The 20,505-nt window shown below is 45.8% G+C and overlaps 2 protein-coding genes across 6 annotated transcripts in view; one reads left to right on the top strand and one right to left on the bottom strand.

Moving 5' to 3' along the window:
• The window catches only part of KIAA0232 (KIAA0232 ortholog), a 91,831-nt gene extending 72,163 nt beyond the window's left edge, over positions 1-19,668 (bottom strand). The window contains exon 1 of one of the 5 annotated variants that reach the window (XR_003432301.1): positions 19,501-19,626. The gene's annotated coding sequence lies outside the window, so the exon portion shown is untranslated. Of the gene's footprint in view, positions 1-19,500 lie in introns of all 5 variants that reach the window. The other 4 variants (XM_027103762.1, XM_027103763.1, XM_027103758.1 and 1 more) reach the window with 4 other exon arrangements.
• On the top strand, positions 19,066-19,926 carry LOC113619287 (nascent polypeptide-associated complex subunit alpha, muscle-specific form-like). Its single transcript, XM_027104052.1, has one exon. The coding sequence runs from the start codon at positions 19,066-19,068 to the stop codon at positions 19,924-19,926; it is 861 nt and encodes a 286-aa protein (XP_026959853.1).
• Positions 19,927-20,505: the final 579 nt, after the last annotated feature.

Genomic DNA, 20,505 nt, shown 5'->3' with positions numbered 1-20,505 from the left:
AGGTGATATAAAAATGTATTACTTTTGTTATAGAACTTCTTCTTTTTGCATAAATTAGGGAAATACCAGAGCTGAAACAAAAGCAGGTTTGTTTATTTTAGGACATCTTGAAACTTTTAATATGGTAATGTGCCTGTGGAACCTCCCTGAAGGAAACAAAGTAGAGAGCATTTTCCATACTTGTTAAGGATCCTTTCTGTGTTCCTCAGAATATGCTTTGGTAAACATAATCTTCTAACCAGAAAGAATTAACACTTTCTCTAAGGTCCACATTATAAGCAAGACATAGATCACCTAGGGTCCTTACAGTCTCAACTTCCCAGGGTTGAAAAGTTAAACTGAAGATGTAACTTTAGGAATGAGACCATTAAGTATATCCTTCTCCTTTTCTTTAAATAATCTGCATAAATTGTACTGTTCTATACAGTAAAATCAATCAGTACTCCATTTTTTAATAGTGTCAGAAACTTCCAGAATCTCCCTTTTCCCCTGGGCATGCCTCACCCTCATTTGTTATCTTTGATTACATACACCTGGAGGCTCTTGACTCCTCAATGCATTCTCTGCCGCACTGCAAGGGCAGGGTCCACTGTGACCTACCTACCTACATGACATGCGCAGCAGCAAGGCAGGCACCTGAATATTATGCGGGTGCCTACAGCCACTGAAATGGTCTTGAGTTGTTCCTATTTCACAGAACAACCAAGCTCTCTTTTAGTGGATCAAGACAGACATCTGACAACAGGATGTTCATAGCAGAGCCACCACCAAGAGTGAATCCAACTGACCAGTGGATCTACAATGGAGGAAAGAGGATGGCGCTCAGAGGGCACACTCCTGGGGCTGGTGAAGACGCAAGCTAAACGCAAAGTACCTGTATTTAACAAACTTTTGCTGGATATCAGGCACAGCTGCTAAAAACTTTAGAAATGCTACCAAATTTAAGTGTACTTTGAGGCATTCCTGAATCTGGGAAACATGCTGAGAAGCCCTACTACACTTGGAGCCCAAGTGACTACTTACGTATGGAATTCTCCCTAGATCAATGAAATAGACATACTCTTCAAACCTAACATGTAAGTACTTTAAAGACAGGTTAGGGCTTCCCTGGTGGCACAGTGCTTAAGAATCCGCCTACCAATGCAGGGGACACGGGTTCGAGCCCTGATCGGGGAAGATCCCACATGCCGCAGAGCAACTAAGCCTGTGCCTGCGCACTAGAGCCCGTGAGCCGCAACTACTGAAGCCCGTGCACCTAGAGCCCATGCTCTGCAACAAGAGAAGTCATGCGCCGCAAATAGAGAAAGCCACGCAGAACAACAAAGAGCCACAGCAGCCAAAAGTAAATTAAAAAAAAAAAAAAAGACAGGTTAACAATGCAACATTCCTGAAAAATATATTTAAAATACTGTACTCAGCCAAGTATGATACTCAACAAAGGTGATACATTTGAGATTGGAATTTTACACTAATTAAAACTCTTCCCCTCAAAAAAACAGACTAAAAGACTATCTACAGAGCCCAATACAGGTCAAAACTCTTTAAAACTTCACAGATATGTTCACATCGTAAGTATTACGTTACAAAGGTAAATGTAAAGGAAGGAAAAAATCAGCAGAAATATTAAGCAGCATGGTTCAGAAAGGCATATAAACAAAGATGCAAGAAAAATAGTTAACTATCCAAACACTAAACAAAAAAATCAACTTTCGAACAACTCATGTCAAATATGAAATTGATTATTCCTTTCTTATAGATTCTGGTCAAGTTTTCTGTCATGTGAAATAGCTGATTTGGGGGTTAGTAATGAGTATTCTACTCAGATGAATATGAAATTAAACAACTCTAAAAAGAAAGAGATTATCATCCCTTGAAATATTTAATAAATTAGAGTAATCTTGTTCTAATGCATCTTTCAGGTACCAGTAATTAGAACTACTGGAGTGACTTTTACCTAGAGTTGTGTTACAGACCCTATGAACATTTATGTTTCAACTATTCAATGACAATGTTAAAGATCTGTGTAACTTATGCAAATGTCACCATCTACAAATCAATTCTCCTACTTTGACCTCTCAGTCTAATATTTCCAACTACCCAGCGGATATTTCCATTTGAACGTAAGTTAGCTAGGCCTCAATTTGTACAAGAGTTGCACATACATGCAACTCATTTTTTTTTAAGATTTTTTTTTTGATGTGGACCATTTTTTTTAAGTCTTTATTGAATTTGTTACAATATCGCTTCTGTTTTATGTTTTGCTTTTTGGCCAGGAGGCATGTGGAATCTTAGCCCCCCGACCAGGGATCAAACCCGCATCCCCTGCACTGGAAGGCGAAGTCTTAACCACTGGACCGCCATGCACTCATATTTAACTGTTATCCTTCCTTCAATGTTCTGTCATTCTTTCCCTGAGATAATCTCACATCAATTAATTCCATTCTTCTGCGCTCCCTACATCACCAATCTACTTCACCTTGCTCTATACCTGAATCACCACTGTGTATCCTATTATGTTCCAGCAAAATCCCCTTTGTGTCCTTATGTCCTTGGGGGAGGGATGAAGATGAAGCACAACACAGCCAACACCACCCAGGCCTCCTACAAAGCTAGCTAGCTAGTGCTCTGGCCTGATGGTTGCTCAGAATAATGAAACTCTGAGAAAGGGTTAACTGAAATAGAAGGATGCCTCCCCAGGGATCTGTGATCTTTACTAGAGGAGCAACTGAAGTTAGGAAGGGAGATGGTCACTATTAGGTGCCAACTTGACTGGGCCATGGGTGCCCAGATATTTGGCACAATTTTAGGTGCCAACTTGACTGGGCCATGGGTGCCCAGATATCTGGTAAACGCGTTTCTGGGCTGTGTCTGTGAGGGTGTTTTCTAGGTGAGATTAGCATTTGAATTAGTAGACTAAGTAACACAGACAGCCCTCCCCAACACAGGTGAGCCTCACCCAGTCCACTGAAGGCCGGAGTACGACAGAAGTCTGAGTAAGAAAGAATTCTCTTTCTCTCTGTCCGTCTTTGAACTGGAATACTGGTCTTCTCCCGCCTTCAGACTGAACTGGAGGTACCCCATCAGCTCTCCGGGGTCTCAGGCTTCCACGCACAGGCTGGAACTACACCATCAGCTCTCCTGGGTCTGGACTTCTCCGGCTCCACAATCACATGAAACAGTTCCTTATCTCCCCACCCTCCACCCCACCCCTATCCCATTGGTTCTGCTTCTCTGGAGGACCCTGACTAACACAATCACTTAAGACAGAGCAGGCCTGTCTCTTTCATCTGTCTTCTAACGGAGCCTACTAGTGGTATTAACGTTTGCTTTTATTACAGGTAAAACATCTACGCACATAACGCTTTTCAGTTATAAAACACAAAAAGGTAGTTAGTACCACCCAGCCTAGAACACATTACCATTTATTTGTCCACCTCCTCACCCCGTCCCACCCCATCCCACTGCCTCCCCATCCAACAGTGGCTACTAACCTCTGTCATTTCTTTGATTGTTTTAAAAGATAAAACTTGTCACAAATGCAGATTTGCTTAAACAATATATTTTTCAGTTGTATTTATTCTTGAGCTCTGTAAAAATGGTATTACAATGTATATAATCTCCTGGGACTTCCTTTTTTTACTCAGCATATGTTTCCAAAATTCACTCATGTTGTATGCAGAAGTTTATTCACTTTTACTATTTTATAATACTCCATTGTATAAATACCATATTTCATTCAATCTCCTGTCAATGAACATTTGAGTTGTTTCCAATTGCTATTATAAACACAACAGCTATGAACAGTCTGGTATATGGCTCTTGGTACACATTCCTCCTGAAGATATATACCCAAAAGTGGGACTGTCAAGTTATAGGATACACAAATGCTGAACTGTGCAACATAATGTAAAATTATTTCCCAAAGAGATCATACCAGTACTGCACTCCAATCAGCAATGTATGTAAGTTATCCCTTAATCTACATCCTCTCTAATACATGGTACTCAGAGACATGAATTTTTGTCACTGTAGTGAATGTAAAAAAAGAAAAATAGCTCATGGAGATTTAATTTGCATTTCCCTTATCATTAGTGACAAGCACCTTTTTATATACTTATTGGCTATGATTTCTCATATCTGAACTACTTGTGCACAGTTTTTACTCATTTTTCTGTTGAAATGTTTCTTTTTTGTGGCCTTCTAGAAGTTCTTCATATAATGGACACTAATCCCTCACCAGTTATATATGCCAGAAGTATTTTTCCCAGTGTGTGGCTCATCATTTTCTTTATGCTATCCTTTGATAAAAAATTCTAACTTTAATATGCTGAGTTTATCAATCTTCCCTTTTTATGGCTGGCACTTTATGTGCCTTAAAGACTTTGCTACTCAAAGTGTGGTACATGCACCAGCAGCATCAGCATTCCCTGGGAGCTTGTTAGAAATGCAGACTCTGGGACTTCCCTGATGGCGCAGTGGAGTGCACTCCCAATGCAGGGGGCCCAGGTTTGATCCCTGGTCAGGGAACTAGATCCCACGTGCATGCCGCAACTAAGGAGCCCACCTGCCTCAACTAAGACCCGGTGCAACCAAATAAATAAATAAATAGATTAAAAAAAAGAAATGCAGACTCTAAGACGTCACTCCAGATCCACTGAATCAGAATCTGCATTTTATCACGTCCCCCAGATAACACATATACTTTAAAGTTTGAGAACACTGTCTTCAGATATCCTTCCTTACCTCAAGATCAGAAAGATACTTGTCTGCATTTTCTTCTGAAAGTATTCAAGTTTCTCTTCTCGCATTTGTGGCAGACTGCAATACTATTGTTCCCAACTATCCTTTTCCTTCCCTTATCCATCCCTTTACCCAGCAGGTCTCTACTGTCACCACGGGACAGACTGGCAGCACCTCCCTGAAGCCTCAGTACATGCCCCTGCACTGCTCCCTATGACTGGTCAGACGTAACATACACCAGGTCCAAAAAGATGCTTTAAAAGTGATCATGGGAGCTTCCCTGGTGGCGCAGTGGTTGAGAGTCCGCCTGCCGATGCAGGGGACACGGGTTCGTGCCCCGGTCCGGGAGGATCCCACATGCCGTGGGGCGGCTGGGCCCGTGAGCCATGCCCGCTGAGCCTGTGCATCCGGAGCCTGTGCTCCGCAACGGGAAAGGCCACAGCAGTGAGAGGCCCGCGTACCGAAAAAAAAAAAAAAATTAATCATGGGATTCAGCCTGGCCTCTTCTGGTATCACAGAACAGCATGGGCCCCAGAATGAGAAGACACCTAAAACAGAGCCACAGCAGCCAATTCACAGCAGCCAGTATGTGATGTGAACCAGGAAGAAATGTTTGATGTTTTAAGTCACTGAGATTTGGGGTTTTGGTCATCAAAGTACAACCTTGTAAAGTCTAATAAAATATTCAAGTCCTTAACCCATCCACAAGTTACCTATGTCTAGAATTAGTGAAGTGGAATTGTGAAGAAGGCATCTAATTTCATTTCTTTTCTACAAGGAAAATCAACTGTCCAGCATCGCTTACGGATCAGCCCTGCACCCCCATCTGTAGCACCACTTCTCTCCTGTATCAAAGTTCCACATAATCACAGGTCTTGTGCTCAGTATACTCATCCCATGCCAGCACCATGCTGTATTCATCACTAGACCTTTCCATGAAGTCTCGAGATTTTTCTCCAGAGGTGTCTTCCCAATCTTGGCCCTTTGCTTTTTCTTATAATTTTAGAATCAACCATCACATTCTATGAGAAACCCTACTGGGATTTTAATTGGAAATGCATTACATATACAGATCAATCTGAGGAGAACTGACTGCTTTGCAGTACTGAGCAAGGGCCATTTCTCCATTGAACTGGATCTCCTTTTATGTCCTTCAAATAAGTGTTAATTTTCAACACACAGACCGTGGCTATTAGATTTACTCCCAGATACTAGGTTACAGATTCTCTTAGGTCTTCTACACAATCATTGTCTGCGTATGACAACAGTTTTGTGTTCCCGGCATTCCAATCCCATTAACGCTGTTCTCTCCTTGTGTGGGCTGGTGCTTGGGACCACGGTGAGGAGAAGTAGTATCAGTGGGGCACCCTTTGTCTTGTACAAGATTATACAGGAAATGTTTCCACACCCTCACTAAGACAGATGTCTCTCTAAGTTTTCTGTAGACATTCTTTATTAGTTAAGAACATTTCCTTCTACTTGACATTTGCTAAGATCATAGATATAGCTCAGTCACCTATATCTAGAATTAGTGAACAAAGATACTTTCTTCCTTATAACATAAGTGTGGTTTTCTTCCAGCAACGGCAGAAGCAGCTTACGTTTACTGAATCCTTACTATCTATGTGTTCCCTTTTTACAGATGATGAAAATGAAACTTAGGAAATTAATTTCCCCAAACAGCAAGAAAAGAGGAAGAGTTCGGATATGAAAGCAGACTGAGCTAACGCCAGGGTCAAGCTCTTCACCACCACAGACCATCTGATAACAACTTGCAACAACCCAGAAGGATCCTTCTGGCCCCAAAGGGGACGACTTTAGCAGCAATGGTCTCATCTAACTCTGGCTTTCCAGGAATTACACACTTTCCTCTAATGGAGTCCAATATGACCACGGATTCTGTAAAGGGTCCTTCAAATCATCAAAGCAGGGCAAATCAACAGCGGAAAGAGAGAAGTAGCATAAAATGAGATAAGAATTTAAATTCACATTAAATAGGTTTCACATTTTTGAGAATGAGCTGTTGCTCTGAGGACCTCAATGTCACTGATAAATACTTGAAAACAGGCAGACAGATGGCTAAAGAAAACCAAGGAAGTCTCAACCACACCAAGAAAAGAGCAGGTTAGCATCGAAACCACGTGAAATAACGTAAGTTTAAGGAAACCAGCGTGTCTAACCTGGCACAGAAAAGCTTACGGCGAACTGTAACTCTGTTCACCACCCGAGCCCACCCCTGCCACATATACATACACATTACATACACAGTGGGGAGGGGTGAGGGGAGTCACAAAGGGGACAGACTTATCCTGTATTTCTCCAGAAGGCTAACCAATGAATCAAATCAAATCAATCAAAAATTTTCTAAGAAAAATACTGTCCAACTGTGGCAGATGCTGTGATGTACCAGCCAGACCCGCAACTGAAGGACACGTTGCCAGCTGCTGGGAGTGCTGTGCCAGGCCTTAGGGACTGCCTCAGCTGCAGGGAGCTGTCCCTTCCAGCGTCCTGACCCTTCCCAGGACCGCCCCACATCTGATGACTGACTGAGAGTACACAGGTCCAACCTGGGGCAACTCTGAAGGGCTGTTCTAGCTCCACAGCTCCCCATGGGGGGCGCCAGGGCTGTGACTGGGCCTGCAAAGCAGCCCAGCTTCTCCCTTCCTTCTGCAGGTTCTGCAGGTGTGGCCCCCAGGCGTACTTCTTTTTTTTTTTTTTAATATATTTTTTTAAATATCTACTTCTTTATTTGGCTGTGCTGGGTCTTAGTTGCAGCACGCGAGATCTTTGACCTTCATTGCAGCATTCGGGCTCTTTAGTTGCGGCGTGAGGGATCATTTAGTTGCGGCATGTGGGATCTAGTTCCCTGACCAGGGATCAAACCCAGGCCCCCTGCGTTGGCAGAACAGTACCTTAGCCGCTGGACCACCAGGAAGTCCCTCCCAGGGGTACTTCCTAATCAACATTCTGCATGCTAAACTATCTGCAGCTGCTTTCCAGAGAACCCACCTACCAAAGAACTCATAAAGGAACCAACTGCCCCATCAGATTCACGACCCCCTTAATCATAGTTAAATATCAGAAACAACCACCATTTGGTGTATGTTTACTCTGTGCAAGACACAGTGGGGGACACAAGGCAGCTTAACCTGGAAGGTAATGGTGGCATGTTGTCTAGTAATTTTAAAGCTAAGAGAATGTGATTTCAGCACATGCATGAAATGATCATCCTCACACATCGTTTGCTCTGCAGAAAAACCAGGATCCACCTTTCCACTCTATGGAAACTCTACGTTTTATGTTTAAGAACATGAATATGCTTATCAAAGCTCTAGGCAACGTAATCACTTTCAATTAGTAACTCTTCTTCGTTCTCTTACAAGCACTACTCATTTTCAATCTACCTCTGTTCAGGCCCTAATCCAATGACTGATGTCATTATAAGAAGAAGAAAATGTGGACAAAGACACACAGAGAATGTCACACAAAGACAAAGGCGAAGACTGGACTGCTGTGCCTACAAACCAAGAAATGCCAAAGATTGCCAGTAACCACCAGCAGTGAGGAGAGGGACACAGAGCAGGTCCTCCCTCAGAACCTCCAGAAGGAACCAACCCTGCTGACAACATCTGGACTGCAGACTTCTGGCCTCCAGAACTGAGAGAGGACGTCTGCTGTTCTAAGCCACCTAGTTTGTGGCACTTTATTACAGCTGCGCCAGGAAACAATACAGCACCTCTGCAGCACTCCCCACCCCACATATGACTGCAACTGCATTTATTCTCCCACAACTTTTACCTTGGCACAAAGTATACAGGGATGTGACAGCGGGGAGCATCGGAAGCATGCCGGCTTCACGTTCAGAGATCGGTCTGCTAACCCAGTGTTGTGCAAACATTTCTCAAAGCAGCAGAACCCAGTACCATATCTGAGACAGGCTGAAGGAGCACAGGTGGGGGGGGGGGCCTGGCCAAACACGCCTCCCCGTCACCCCATCCTCTGCCTCATGCCGTAAGTACCTGGGCTCTCTAGAATTCTTTTCTTCATCCGTTCATTCAATAAGTCTTTGAGCACCTACTTTGTGCAGACACTGCTTTCACAGCATGAACAAACACTGAGCTCAACCAAACCTCCTCATTTTATGGATTAAGAAACTTAAACATGTATTCGGCGTCCCAGGTGAGTCAAGACCAGGGCCACTGTGGGCCTAGGTCCGAAACTGGTGCCCTTTCCATCACACCAACCACCCCTCATCTAACCTGTAGCCTTGCCATCAGATAATTGTAAAGAAACAAAGCCAAGCCTTCCTACTTTGCATTTAGCGTCTCCTTTGAATCAGTTCCTGGTTCAGCCATCTCTGCTCACTGTCCCCACAGGCACAGAGGCATCTCGAGAAGCTGACAGACCTGACTCCCAAGCCAGAGAGAAAGGGAGACCAGCCCTGCCCCACCGCAGCCAGTGCAGACCGCAGGGCGCGACCTGAGCCTTCTCAAGGCGATCGCCAGCCCACCCTGGCAAGGCCCAAGCGAGTTCCACTCAGAGGAGCTGCGGGGTCCGTGACAGCTTCTATCACACGGCTAGTGAAAACACTTGGAAACACTGTCCTTAGATGTGCAAGTGTGCTTTTGGAAATAGGAAAATGAAATGCAGGGGGAAAAAGTATAAGATCTAAGGGCAAAAACATGTGCCTAACACACATACCAACATAGTAAAAAGAAGCCCCTGAGCGGCACCGGAAGGTCCTCAGACGGCCTGTTGCCAGTGAAGGGCCAAGCCTGTTCCTCAGCTCTGGAGCCCTGTGCGCTGATCAGGCCAGAAGTGGACTGGGGCCGCGGGCGGGCAGGGAGGGGACGCGTGCCAAATCACGTGACTACCACAACAGAACGAGCTGCGTGTCAACCAGAAAACCCAATTACAGGTCTAGATAACGGACGGCCACGTGGAAGCTAGGTCCACTCCCCGGCTTAGAACTGGGAAAAGGAAGGTAAGAAATTCTCACAGTTGTTTCATCAAGGGAAGGTTGCAAGATGAAAGAAAGCCCTGAGAGCGAGCCTTTGAAGGTCAGAGTCACTTGCCTGCATTAACTGTGTCCAATCTTCTAAATGTGTGCTTCTTCCTACTGCGTGGCTGCATCCACAGAGAGGCTACATTATAACTCTGGTTGAAAAGGCTGCATTCTTGTCCTGATGAGACTCACTTAAAAAACAAAAAACAGTATAGGGAAAGATCCCACTCTACAGACCACCTCCAAGACTCCTTCACTCCTAAAGCAACGGCCGTCGGTCACACGGTGGCAGGCCTAGCTGCTCTCTGGTACTTTTCTTTCGCTCAAGCTCTAGAGACCACAACTGTTACCACCCTCACCGCCCCGCCCTCTCGGCCCTTCCTCTGCGGGCCCCTCCTCTTCCCCAGCTCTCCGCCCAGGCCTCACACTTCTCTGTTTACATTCACTTCCTCCTTTGAAGCCATCCAATAGCAAAACCTGAGTCACGCCAATGTAATTTAAAAGTTTCTAGCAGCCATATTAAAAAAAACAGATGAAATTAATTTTCATAATATACTTTAACTCAACAGACCCAAAATATTATCACTCCAAATACAATCAAGGTAAAAGATCATTAATGAGCTATTTTACATTCTTTTTTTCGCATACTAAGTCTTTGAAATCTGGTGTGTATGTGACACTTACAGAACATCTCGAGTCAAACCAGCCTCATCTCACATGCTCAGAAGCCGCATGTGGCTCATGGCTACCTTACTGAACAGCACAGGCCTAGCTGATCTCCACTCCCATGACTGTAATCTCTACATCTATCTAGAGATTACTCCAAACTTTCTCTCACCCCCACTTCTCTCTCATGAACCCAAAACTTACAGAGCCATCAAGCTACTAGACGATGTCTGAATGGCATCTCAACTTACAACATCTCTTAAAAAACACAAATGAAAACCCAAAAATTCTTACCACCAACAACCTTGCCAGGACCTTCCCAGTGTCAGTCAAGGGCAACTCCGTGCTTCCACTGCTCAAATCAAAAGCTCTGGCATCATCCTTAACTCCTCCTGTTTCTCTCACATTCCAATCCAACCTGTCAGCGAGTCCTCTCCGTTCAGTTCCACCTTCATAACGTTCGTTCCACCTTCATAACGATGCACGATCGGGGTCTTCCACTTGTTCTGCCCTCGCCCTGAATAATGCTCTGCTCCTCAGACAGCCCCACACCTTTCTCCCTTTTCCCCTCAGGTCTCAGCTCAAGTATGTCTTACCAGAGAGCCCTTTCCTGCCCACCCTAAACACACGACACCCCTCCGGCCTACTTCATTTTCCCTCTCAGCACGCATCTGCACTTGACCCGTGTACCCATCTGCTTGCTTCCCCCACCCGCCCCAGCGCTGAATGGTGTGGTGGCCATGGGCTGGTCAGGCGGCCCCTCGAGACGGCCTGCCGTGGGGAGCCCAGCTGACTGAGAGCCTCCACTTGCTACATGGTGGCAAAGACATCAGGCCACGTGCCCCTCAGGCTGCTCCCAGCAATGCTGACCAGGAGAGGGTACAGATCTGACCTGCCGAGCAGCCAGCAGCCTGGCCAAGACAGTCTCCAAACTGCCCTGGCCTGAGGCTGCTCTGGCCTGCCCTCCCCCATCTCTCCTCCCCCAGGATCACACCTGCACGGAAGCCGATGGCTCTTCCTCCCTCCCTCCTGCTCCCTCCCTCCCGCCCCGTGTAAGTCTCGTGCACGTCTAACCATCTTGGCATCTAGGCATAGGACACTGTGAGCAGACAAGTGCCGTGTGAACCAATGAATCTCTAGGAAGAGCCGGGCAGTGGGAAGTACGTTAACTTTAAGTTGCAAAGATAGAAGTTGGGGCTCCTGCTCTGCCATGTATTACGTGTAACCTTAGGGAAGTTTCTTGAGACCTCTGAGCTGCAGCTTCATCATCTGTAAAATGGAGATAATACCTCCTCTCTCAAGAGCTGTCAGGAGGATTAAAGGAAACACTTTACCTAAGGTCCCTAACAAAAGGCCTCACATGTAGGAAGTGCTTTAACAAGCGTGAGCTCAGACTCCTCCTTACCCGTTTTCTAATAGCTACTTCTAAGAATCCCTTACCTTTCCCCTTCACCACAAACTCTGACCACTTTTAAACTAAATAATGCCCCAAATAACCCTAAATACCTGCAGGACTACTTCAGAAAAGAAAATACCCAGCCTAATGTCTAAAATTATTAAATATAATAAAGCCACCAAGAAAATTTTCAATATGATCAATGATAATTTAGAGAAGTTAGAAACTTGTTCGTCAGTTTTTGTTTTGTTTTGTTTTAGGCTGCCTAGGTTAAGGAGGTTTCTCACACAAGTTTACCAAAACATTATGTATAAAAATGTTTACTGTGTTACAATAACAACATGGAAACCCACTCCATCAACTAATCAAATAAATTCTGGTGCATTCATACCACAGAATACTGGGCACATTAAAAAAAAAACAGTGGGGCTTCCCTGGTGGCGCAGTGGTTAAGAGCCTGCCTGCCAATGCAGGAGACACGGGTTCGAGTCCTGGTCTGGGAGGATCCCACATGCCACAGAGCAACTAAGCCCATGAGCCACAACTGCTGAGCCTGTGCTCTAGAGCCCGTGAGCCACAGCTACTGAAGCCCGCGAGCCTGGAGCCCGTGCTCTGCAACAAGAGAGGCCACCGCAGTGAGAGGCCCATGCCCTGCAATGAAGAGTGGCCCCCGCTTGCTGCAACTGGAGAAAGCCCACGCACAGCAACAAAGACCCAACACAGCCAAAATTAAATTAAACAAAACAAAACAAAAAAAAAACAGTGAAGTAGATCTGTACACGAGGTAGGTCTATACATGCTGATACGGAAAGCGCTCCAAGATACAAAGTTTAGTGTTTGTTTAAACGAAGAACACTCTCTACCATGACTCCAATTTTTAGAAGTACAGGCGTAATTTTTTTTGTATGACATCCGAGAAGCTTATCAGTGATTTTTCAAAATGAGTACAGGGTGGGAAGGGGAGTGAAAGAGAACACTTACTATTCATCTTATAACTTACTGCTTTTTTAGATTTAACATGGACTCTTTAAAAAATAAATAGGCTTTATAAGAGTTACTTATATTCAAAACAATGTTTTGGTAAATCATACAAAACATATTTTGATAGTTTTAAATTGAGCTTTACATCTTATAAAAACAAGAAATTCCTTCGATGGCACCAGCAAAAAAACTATTAACAATACAATCAGTAATAATTATCTATGGTGGTAATCAAAGGAAGCAGTGGCAAAAACAACCAAAAAAAGGACCAAAAATGTGTCTATTCAATTTCAACTTTCTCGTGATCATTTTGTAATGTATAAAAATAACTGAATCACTATGTTGTGTAGCAAAACTCATATAATATTGTAAGTCAATTATACTTCAATAAAGAAAATTTTTTTCAACTTCCTCACCATTAAAATCTTCAGGGAAGATGCTAACAAGGAGCTAAATGTTAATCAGATGCCCAAGAAAAAGCTATAGTTACTGAAGAAGACAAGTAAAGAGCCTGAATAAATCCCCAAGCTGGGTAAACAGTTTTGAAATAGTTATGTACTGGCTATTAAGATTCCACAGGTACTTTGCAAAATGTAGTTGAGCTAGAAACAAACTCCTGGCTGAAAGGGAAAATAAATCCCTCCCCACTTTCTACCTCCTCCTGTTATTGAGGTAACAACCACATTACCAAAAAAGAAATCTGGAAACGTGCTGAGGCCCATTTCTTTACACTTATTTATCTCCACGTGTGACTGACTCATCTGACATCAGTGTGTGCTGAGTGACCGCTCCTTGCGCCAGGCACCATAAGGACTATAGACACACAGTGCCTAGGTTCGCTTCCCGTCACCAGAGAACCACATACATGTAGAGACGTGTACACACACACACACACACACACACACACACACACAACCTGCATTCACAGAACTCACATTCCTTCATCACTCTAGCTAGGAACACACACACAAAGCAACACATTCTCAAGCATTTTTGCAATTATTAATCTTCTAACTGTCCTACTGCTTTTATTTCTAATTGATACTAATTCATCCACTGGGATAGGCCTATCATCCCCAATTCTTTGGGGCAGGTTTTAAGAGAGATTTATTAGGAATATAATAATTCCTAAGAATATAATAGGAATATAATATTTCCAGTGATTTTTTAAAAGCTCATAATCATCAATATAGTCAACGTAAGCTAAATAGCAATTAATACATATTCTTATGTTGCTGCAAGTAGGGAATTCCATATTTTGTTAGAACCAGAGATACCACTTTTTAAGGTTTCTGGATACAACCTGTCAATCAGTAACACATATAAACTTAAAAATAGTACCTAAATATTTAATTAAAAGTTTCAAAATGATAGCTGGTTTTCCTCCCCTAGGTTCTCCCTGTCCAGTCACAGGGCAAGACTGCTGAGCAGACAAAGGAAAAGATAGAGAACTACAGAGAAAGCCTAGTGGCAAGAAAAAGCTTTGGAGATGACTTCAAAAACAAAATTTCAACAGTCATTCTAAATACTAAATAAGAAGATTCTACTGCTTAATATATAATTATAAGATTAAAACGAAAGCATGTGTTTTACAGAAAAATAACATATAGTATAACAACTGACAAACCATTTTCCACTTTCTTAAGCCACTGCAAAAAACCTGGCTCACTTACAGAAAGGTTTCCTGTCTTCAGAATAATTTAGGACCACCATCATGAATCTGCTTATGCAAAAGCTCCCTCCAACCAAATACTCACTTTTCTGCTAATTCCCAAAACTAACGAAAGAATGAAGATGGAGAGACCAGACGATTTTTTTTTCCTTTACACAGAAGCCAGAAATAAATCTGTGAACACTGTTACAGTAACCAGCATATACAATCAATCAACATACTGTGCTAACACATATATATGGAATCTAAAAAAAAAAAAAAAATGGTTCTGAAGAACCTAGGGGCAGGACAGGAATAAAGATGCAGAAGTAGAGAATGGACTTGAGGACATGGGGAGGGGGAAGGGTAAGCTGGGACGAAGTGAGAGAGTGGCATGGACATATATACACTACCAAATGTAAAATAGCTAGCTAGTGGGAAGCAGCCGCATAGCACAGGGAGATCAGCTCAGCACAGGGAGATCAGCTCGGTGCTTTCTGACCACCTAGAGGGGTGGGATAGGGAGGGTGGGAGGGAGATGCAAGAGGGAAGAGATATGAGGATATATGTATAGCTGATTCACTTTGTTATAAAGCAGAAACTAACACACCATTGTAAAGCAATTATACTCCATAAAGATGTTTAAAAAAAAAAAATCAACATACCCAACCACTAGTATTCTCTACACCTGCTCCAACTAACAGCTACAAGCTGCCACTTACTGGGCACTTACTACGTGCTGGGCCCTGTTCTGAGTATGCCGTGTGGATTCGTGAAGCTCTCACATAAAGCCATTCCAACCCCGCTACCCCTCTGCTAAATGCAGAGAATGTAAAGTGACTGAGTTAACTCAATCAAGCGTCTAAGTCAACAAGCACTATGTGAAAGACTACTTTACACACTAGAGGGAATCAGCAATGGATAAGATCTTCCTCTCTCCCCTTAACGAGTCTGTAATCCATGTAAAGAATAAACCAAAAAGTCAAAAAGAAAAACTAGCTGAGTGGAAGTATCGTCAAGCACTGTGTGGGAGAATAATGAAGAGTTAATTCTGAAAATCAGGGGAAGCTTCTTTCATAGAAGTAGAAGCATTTAAGCCAAGCCTTCATTCAGTATTAAGGATTTTGATAAGAAGAAAAAGGCAGAAAGGACATTCAAGAGTAAAGAAGTCAGACCAACAACCATGAAAGTGGCCAGAGGTCTAGTGTTGAAATACCAGGTAACAAGAGAGATGCAGTAAAATATGAAGCCAAAAGTGAGAATGAGGCCAGATGGCACAGGTCTTAGAGTGCTCTCCTAACCCCTTAACACTAATTCTCAACCGGCCAGGTGGTGATGCCTCCAAGGTGAAAATCTTTGTAGGAGTAAGCCTACTGGACAGCGCTAGGTCATAACCCCAGGCGTGATGGAACTCGGGGGCGGGGGGATGTCAAGAACCGCTGGTATATACCTGGGGGGGCAGGGCATGATACGATTTGATTTACATATTGAATAATTCTGGGAACAGAACACAGGAGGACTAGACAGACTAGATACAGGGAGACCAGTCAGCAGGCCTACAGGAACAACCCCCATAAGAACTGACAAGAGCCAGGGAGGGCAGCGACAGGGGAACTGTGGAGAAAAACAAAAGCAAAACCAAGAAGGCTGATGGAAAAGACACATGGAGGCAGACCTGGTAAAAATCTGGTCAAGAAAAGGAAGCCTCAAGAAGTTTCCAGCCTGGGTGACAAGGAAGACCAATGTGCTGTGAAGTAATAGCATCTCATTACCTTTATCTGAACAAGGGCACGCAGTACACAAAGAATAGCCACTCTAAGTGACACCGCAAAGCATTTCACAAAATAAAGAATCTGAAGTTCCAGAGAGATTTAACCGACCTGCCCATGGTGCCCCAGGGGTGAGGAGATGAGCCAACACACAGACCTGAGTCTCTCGAATCCAGGCCTAAATAAGCGCCCTCAAAAGCAGTTTACTTCTTATGAGTATAATAAACCTCCAGAAACGTTTCAGACAAAAAGCGTGAATCTGCTGAGACTGCAATTACACTTTAAAAGTAAGGAACATTTTAAAACGTATGCTCTGATCCCCTCTCCCAAGAGACAGGGTGCAGTGACTTCAGTCAGCATTGCTGGTCCATGGGCCCTGAAAGTTTCCACACACGTGGGAGAGGTGGTTGTTTGTACTTTGTATAAAAATACCACTTGGTATTTTGTGAGAGATTAAAAATAATTGAAAAGAAATATGCTAAGTATTAACCATCTTCAATATAATAAAACCTCATTCCCAGTGCTGTGGTTGGTACTGATGTTTGTTATTAAAATCGTTTATAATAATAAGGTGGATTACAGACTTTGACTTTATTCAGCAAACATCTGAACATTTTCATGGTTAAACCCCTGAGCAAGGTGTTGGGGATAAAATAATGACAGGGTCACCACAGCCAGAGTATTACATACACAACACGTGGTATAGGCAATAACGAAAGTAAAAATAGAAGATTATGACTGCAGAAATGAATAATTCACTTTGACAGGATTTCCAAAGGGCTCCAGAGAGGACATAAAATCAGATGTGGACTTTTAAAAAGTGGAGTGGGTGGAAGTGAGACAGGGCATTCCAGTCAGAGAAAAAGTTATAAGGGAAGAAGGGATGAAGCAGCCTGGCCTGTTCAGAGAACCAAGAGTAGTCTCATTTGGCGGGACAGTGTGGAAGGGGAACCGAGAAGACAGGTGAAGTTCAGAGATGACCAGGGCCAGACTGTGAAGGGCCTTGCATGTGATGCTGCTGAGTCTGGTTCTGGCCTCCAAACAACAGGCGGTCAGTCCTTAGAAGCATTCTGAGCCAGAGGCTGACAAGATGCAATCTAGATTTAGGAAAGGTGACCTGACAGCCAGGCAAAGTGCAGACAGGAAGGGATGGGGAGGGTCACAAGAAAGCTTTAAGCCAAGAGAGGAATCTGAAGCTTGGACACACTAGCACTACCTAGTATTTTAAAAGGGACTGAATGTTGGCATAACAATGTCACATCTCCCCTCTCTTGATCATTCCAACCATGCCACGGGACAGTTATCAACACTCTTCCCATTTTAGAGATGAGAAAACTGGCCCGGAGGCCATGAACTGCTCCAAGTCAAATGCTGCTGAAACAGGGAGAACAACCCAGGCTCAGTACTTTCCACACAATGCAAAATAAAAACAACCCTACTGCTTTTGAAAAGTGCTACTATAAAATAAAGCACGGAGTGATCTATGGTATCATTAAAGAAGCGCTAAAAATCCATTTAATTTTCTTAAATGTTTGCAACTTGTGTAACAAATAAGCTAATTGCCTTTGAAATAGTTACAGATTTGCCTTATGTCGATGCCATGGTAAAGACTGGTACTTTTCTTTAAAAACAAAACATTTGTACCTCTAATTCTACTTTCTACAAAGTTAAATATTGAAGAGTAATATTCTCTCCTTCCTTCAATGTTTCAGTGGCCAAACTGGCATTTCACTGATGACACAGGCTTATATAAAAACCGTAATATATGTGCCCAAACTGAAGCAGTAAATTTTTTTTAATTATTAAAAATTCATTATTTATCAAGTACAGCAACTGAATATAGAACATTGCAAGAAGCTTACCTATAGGTATGCAAAGGCACAATTTCAGAAATAATTTTTGCTACCAAGAAATGTCATAAAGATCCTGAGAACCATTTATGAGTGGATCAATCCAAAATAACCTATGAGAGAGTATTTGACCTTCAGGCTGCAAAGTGATAGATTCCCGCCCCCGACCCCGCCACGTCGGATTCGAAATCTATGAAATGTCAAGGTGCTCGGGCCCCGGTCTTATTGCACAGGAGAAACCTACCTTAGGGATTAGGGATTTGATTGTATAGTTAGTTTTATCCACGGCATCACCTATTATCAAAACTGCTTGCCCCGACCTCTTCACCAATCTCCTACCACAGTTTTTTTTAAACAAGCAAAGACCCAGACACGTAAAGCTCAATCTTAGGAACCTGGCCGAAGTAGCCGACCTAGATGTACAAGAATCCAACCCAGATATTTATTAGCAGAAACCACATTTAGTTAAACCATTCCAAAGAACCACATGTCCCCCTACCCGCTTAATCTCCTACACTTTGTACTAGGTGAGGTCTCCATTGCCTGTCTATGGAGGTCAAAAAGTGAAAGGTGGCGAAAGTGAAATCAAAACCGGCTTCTGCCAGGATTTGTGGGGGGGGGGGGGGGTCCGCCACCAACAGTTCGGCAGGCCCGTTCAACTGCGCACCGCCCGCTAAGTCCTGGGGCTGCAGGCATTTCCCTCGCGACCAGCCGTTCCTCTGGCGCGGAGGAGCGGAGAGCTCCGAGGGGCTGCCGGGGACGCGTGTGCTTGGAGCCGGCCCGAGCCGGCTCAGGCCCTCCTGCGCCGCGGCCGCGGATGACTTTGCGTGCCAGTCCCTCCCGCGGGCGGCCGTAACCTTCGCCGAACCTTGCGCCTCAGGGCCCGCCCCACCGGCAGGGCCCGCCCCGCGCGCGCAGCGCCACAGGCCCGCGCGCCCGTCCGTCCGCGCCGCCCCGCCCCTCCCCTCCCCCGCCGGCGGCTTCCCTTCCCGGGCCCCTAAAGGACAATGCAGGAGGGGAGGGGGCGGAGGGACGCAGCTGGGCGAGGGCAGCGCCGCGAGCGCCCACCGGCCGGCCGGCCGGCCGCTCCAGGTGTCCCGCGGCCGCTGCACTCTGGGCGCCGCACCCCGGCCGCACGTCCGCTCCCCACCTCGCCGCGCCTCCCCCCAGAGAACCGCTCCCAGCGCGGCGACACCCGCCCATTGTGCGGACTCATCGTCCGCCCCGTGCGCCGGCGCCCGGCTCCCCAGGGCCGTGGTCCCCGGGCCGGCAGCCCACCGCACGCCCGGGGTCCGGCCGGGGTCCTCGCGGAGCCCGCGGCCCGGCGGGGCGGCCCGGCCTCCCTCAGGCCGGTCCCGGAGACCCTCGGCCGCGGTGGCGGCCCGCCCCAGCCGCCCCAAGGGGTCGCGGCCCGCTCAGCCCGCCCAGCCCACCCGCGGTACCTGCCGAGCGGCCGGGCGTCGCGGCGGCTGGCGGGGGCGCCTCCTCGCTCCGAGGGCTCCGAGCGGCTGCCGAGCGCCGGGCAGCCCTGGCCTGCGCCTTACGTAAAGCGGCGGCGGCTCCGGCGCCACTCGGCGGAGGGCGGGAGGCGGCGCACCGCGGCCGCTCCGCTCCGTTACCCGGCAACTGGCCTCAGCGCCCAGCCAACCGGGCGCGCTCCATATCCTTCCGCCCAGGAGCCGGGATTACATCAGCGCCACCGCCCCGCCCCGGCCCCGCCCCTCCGGCCGGCGCTGGGCTTCCCGACACGGGCGGGCGAGCGGAGGGCCTTGGAACCTGGCGGAGCCTTGCTGCTGCCGGTGGGCGCTGGGAGTCGCCGGGAGGTTGGAGGACAGGAGGCAGGAGCCCACCCGGTGTGCGGGGCGTAGGAGCGGAGACGCCCCCTGCGGAGGGGCGAGTGGGGCTCCTGAACTCCGCCGCCGCCCCTCCCCGCCTCCGGGCTGCCTCGGTCCCCGCCTTCCCGGCACACGCTCCACCTGTCTGCGGCCCCCTCCTCGCCGCGTCCTGGGATGGCTGGAGTGGGCGGTTTAAAATACAGGCTTAAAAAAAAAAATTTTTTTTTTAACGCAGAAGACAAGCTAAAGAAATGTGACATGGCTCTTTTTATTAAGTAGGCAAAAATAAATTCTGGAAGAGTCGGAAGTGGGAACCAAAAATGTGCACTAACCTTTTAATCAAAGTCTCTTCACACCCACCCACTTTTCCTAAATGTGATTCGTAGGTATGTCCTTAAAAAGGCAAATAAGTATCACAGGCGCCAGAGAGAAAGGAGCCTTGGAGATTGCCAATTTTCTTAAGAGGAAGCATGACCTGCCTGGGGGTCATTCTCCATTGATTTATTTGTTGAGCACCTACTAAGTGCCAGGCACTGAGCTTTCCTTTCAGAACTTGCGAAGCAAGGTTCCCGCACCAGCTCCCTGGCGTCGGAGAAGCTGACGTACAGGCTG

Source organism: Aethalodelphis obliquidens, unplaced genomic scaffold (genome assembly GCF_003676395.1).
Source record: "Aethalodelphis obliquidens isolate GAN/ISIS:26980383/991018 unplaced genomic scaffold, ASM367639v1 scaffold6, whole genome shotgun sequence".
NCBI lineage: Eukaryota > Metazoa > Chordata > Mammalia > Artiodactyla > Delphinidae > Aethalodelphis > Aethalodelphis obliquidens.
This window is presented reverse-complemented; position numbering and strand designations above follow the sequence as displayed.

What these genes read in the sequence shown, in the direction of transcription:
- LOC113619287 (XM_027104052.1), top strand. Translation starts at nt 19,066, where the DNA reads ATGCAGGAGGGGAGGGGGCGGAGGGACGCAGCTGGGCGAGGGCAGCGC.